This window comes from Ostrinia furnacalis, unplaced genomic scaffold (genome assembly GCF_004193835.3).
Source record: "Ostrinia furnacalis isolate ACB-3 unplaced genomic scaffold, ASM419383v2 OfSCF2415, whole genome shotgun sequence".
Classification (NCBI taxonomy): Eukaryota; Metazoa; Arthropoda; class Insecta; order Lepidoptera; family Crambidae; genus Ostrinia; species Ostrinia furnacalis.
The window spans coordinates 5,041-8,973 of NW_021132654.1; the positions used below are offsets into that span (position 1 = coordinate 5,041).

Genomic DNA, 3,933 nt, shown 5'->3' on the forward strand with positions numbered 1-3,933 from the left:
GACATGACTGTCTCACAGAAGGTGAGAACTCCACGCCACGCCTCCTCTCCATTGGTCACAATTGGTCATAATAATATGGAATTCCTCTATGTATTGTGGACTAAGACTGTAGTACGGCGAACTATTCTGACTCCCTTATTCAGAGATTCTGCTGTATTCATATTAAAGTATGTGTTCACCTCAACTTTTCGTGCGCGACCAATAAATGTGTTCGCTTCAACTTTCATTGAGGGACTTACAATGTGATTATTCTATCTCGGATTTACGTTATCTTTGGCTGACAAATGACAACTAGCCAGTATCTGTCATTACTGTCAATGTCATAAAATTGCTGGCTGCTGGTGGGTGTCTAAAATTGGGACCGGCCGGTGCTCTGACCTATTCTTAAAATAGATAATATTTCAGCTTAGCTTGTTCTAACTATATTCAGCATTAATGCATTATTAAGTGTGTAATATATTAATGCATAATCTCCAATCCCACAACTTTCATAATGGCCGGTAGCAATAATATTCAAGAGTTCTACCATCGACATATCAAAAAGATGTTTACATGGTCCTATTTGAAAGGCCTGGTTATCAATCCAGCACAGTTACCCTTGGTCGCTTTGCTCATCATCATCGCAGAACTGGTAATCAACTTAATGGTTGTAGAACGAGTGCCTTATACAGAAATTGACTGGAAAGCATACATGCAGGAATGCGAAGGGTTTTTGAATGGTACGCTAGACTACAGCAAGCTACGCGGCGACACTGGTCCGTTAGTCTATCCAGCAGGTTTTGTCTACATATATTCTTTATTTTACTTCCTTACAAATCAAGGTGAAAATATTAAGCTAGCACAGTATATTTTTATTGGCATCTATTTGTTGCAACTCTGTTTTGTGTTACGAATTTATATAAAAACTAAAAAAGTGCCTCCATATGTCCTAGTGATAACGATTCTCACTTCGTACAGAATACATTCTATTCATATTTTACGTTTATTTAATGATCCAATTGCTGTACTGTTTTTGTATGCATCTCTGAACTTTTTCTTAGATTCTAAATGGTATTTAGGAAGTATAATGTATAGTTTGGGTGTGTCAGTTAAGATGAATATTATTTTGTATGCTCCTGCTCTCTTTTTCTTTTATCTTGTCAACTTGGGGTATAAAAATACCATAAAACAACTTTTTGTGTGTGGTCTATTACAATTAGTTTTAGGCTTGCCTTTTTTGATAAGTGCACCGATGGCATATTTAAAAGGAAGCTTTGACTTGGGACGTGTTTTCAACCACACATGGACTGTAAACTATAGATTCTTAGAGATAGATATGTTTGAAAGTAAATGCTTTCACCTCACACTTCTGGGGATACATATAATGCTACTAATCATATTTTTGCCCATGTGCATAAAATATTTCAGAAGTTATTGTAGACTCAAATATGTGCAAAAACAAGTACAACCACAGATTGATGCTAAAAATCTTGAAAATAAGCGGAAAGCAAAATTGAACAAAGAAGCCAAAAGAAAGTTAAATAAGAAAACTGAAGAAGAAACACTGACCCAGGAGCAAGAAGATTTCCTGAATTCATTTGAGTCAATGTTAAAAAAATCCTCTCACAAGGGTACAAAGAAGGTTCCAAAGAAACAATTAGACAACGAGGAAACTCATTATAGCATAGACTTTGATATACTATCCCAACTATTTATTCTCCCAATGTTTATTGTGAACTTTATTGGTATTGTATGTGCCAGGAGTTTGCATTATCAGTTTTACTCATGGTATTTCCATAGTTTGCCTTATCTTTTATGGTCCACAAACTATTCTGTAATAGTAAGATTTCTAATTTTAGCCCTCATTGAACTGTGTTGGAATACATACCCAAGCACTAACCTAACAAGTGCCCTGTTACATGTTTGTCATTTGTCTGTACTTTATGGAGTGTACAAAAAATTGTCTGCTGAATTAAAAATAGCCTCTAAAGTACAGTAATGTTATAAAGTAGGTTAAATTCTTAAGTCTATGTATTTTTTGCTGTTTTACTTAAGTTGTTAAAAGTCACTATTTTAAGATAATGTGAAAAGAAACTATGTAAGTTACATTTTAAAACTGGATTATTAGAAAGCAGGATCAACAAACTACATACAAAGACCTAAGTCATTGTAGCTTCTTCCATTAATTAAATGCCCAGACATTTATTATTTCTTTGTAAGGTAATAAAAAGTGTGTTCATATTATACAAATTACTTAATAGTACATACGGTATGTAGAGCTGTTACATTATTTTTATACAATAAATAAATTACAATGTTGAATTTGAATCTTTTATTCAGTAGATTGTTGAAAGAACATTATGAATGCGAGTGCCCCTTCCTATGAATTTTCCTAACAGAACTTTTACAAAGGTCCATCTATTTATCAGGATTACCTACATTGAAGTTATGAACTATAAATGTAGCGATTGCTTTTCATAGCCAATATAATAAAAATAGTAAAAATTAATACAAGAATAGATAGACAGGGTGTCTTGGAATTAGAGCATAATCTAGTAAGGGAGGGAAGGGGTACACTCGCGAGCAAAAGTATGGAATCACTTACATGAAAATGTTTCCACGCGATCTTGTGTACTAACTATTTGTTGGTAACAATAAAAGTAGCACCATTTTAAAGATTAAACTTTTAACTTTAAATTGATACCAAATTCATTTAAATCACACCGGTATTTAACACATTGGCTGCGAGCGTCGCGCCGTACGTTATCCCGGCTGATGTCTTCTATCAAAATGTGTGCGAACAAATTGGAGGCGTGCTTATCGGTGACCTGCCGTCAGTTTCGAGCCTGTGGCAGGCCTTTTTGGTGTCAAATTCTATTGCTTATATCTTAGACGAGCTGTCCACTCGCTAACAGCTATCCTACGAACATTTCTGAGCTCTTACTGGACGTCGATACCAGTCAAATGACGATTTCATAGAGAGGTTGACATGAAAAAACGGTCATCCCTCTGCGATATGCACCGGCGCTGTTCAGATCTTGGTCTCGGAATAAAGCCACGTCTCCCGAAAGCGTCTTAAAAACTTTCGAAACCCAGGACTGGCTTATGTGGCACTGACGTGCGACAGACCGCTGGCTGAGCCATTCTAGCAATAGTGCAACGATTTGTGCTGCTTCCGTAGGTGTAATATCCCAGGTAAAGTGTCAAAAGAAGCGGAGATGTGTAAGGATCAACGTGTGAAAGCAAAAATCCAAAAACACGTGCTTTTATTGGGAGTAAATAGGCCGCAACTCGCGACGTATCAAACAGTTGATACTTGTCTTTTTCCTTACTTCTTCACATCAGCCGGGATATCTTTTTAAATACCGATGTGATTTAAATGAATTTATTATCAAATTAAAGTTTAATCTTTAAAATGTGCCACTTTTTTTGTTACTAACAAATTAGTTAGTACACAAGATCGCGTGGAAACAATTTCATGCAAGTGATTCCATACTTTTGCTCGCGAGTGTAGTAGTCATTCGCAACATTTTTGTATATGGACACACTCGTATGCAAAAGTGAACCATTATATATTTTTTTTAAATCCAGGATAATAATTTAAAAACTTAAGGAACAAGGAAAAGCTCAAATGATACCGATTCTTTTTCTTGTCCTATAAAGGTCTATTTTTTTTCAATAATGGTTCACTTTTGCATATGAGTGTCCATATACAAGAATATGCTCTAAATTAAAGTCAACCTGTATAAATAGACTAGCTTTGGTCGCCCGCTACGCGGGCTACAAAAGCTAGATCTGCGATGCTGGCCGCTCCGGGCTTCGCCCTACGCGGCGCTCGGCCTGCGGCCTCGCATTCGGAGCTCGGCCTTCGGCCTCGCAAAAATTACAGGGGGCGTTCGCGTTTGTCGCAAGGCTCTTTTGCTTTTTTGACGCAACACAAGTTTAACTATGGTA

The 3,933-nt window shown here is 36.5% G+C and overlaps 1 protein-coding gene across 1 annotated transcript; it reads left to right on the forward strand.

The window, feature by feature from the left end:
• Positions 1 to 347: 347 nt before the first annotated feature.
• Positions 348 to 2,279, forward strand: Alg3 (Alg3, alpha-1,3- mannosyltransferase). The gene has a single exon (XM_028308400.1). It carries the CDS (start codon positions 494 to 496, stop codon positions 1,976 to 1,978), a length of 1,485 nt encoding a protein of 494 aa, XP_028164201.1. The 5' UTR covers positions 348 to 493; the 3' UTR covers positions 1,979 to 2,279.
• Positions 2,280 to 3,933: the final 1,654 nt, after the last annotated feature.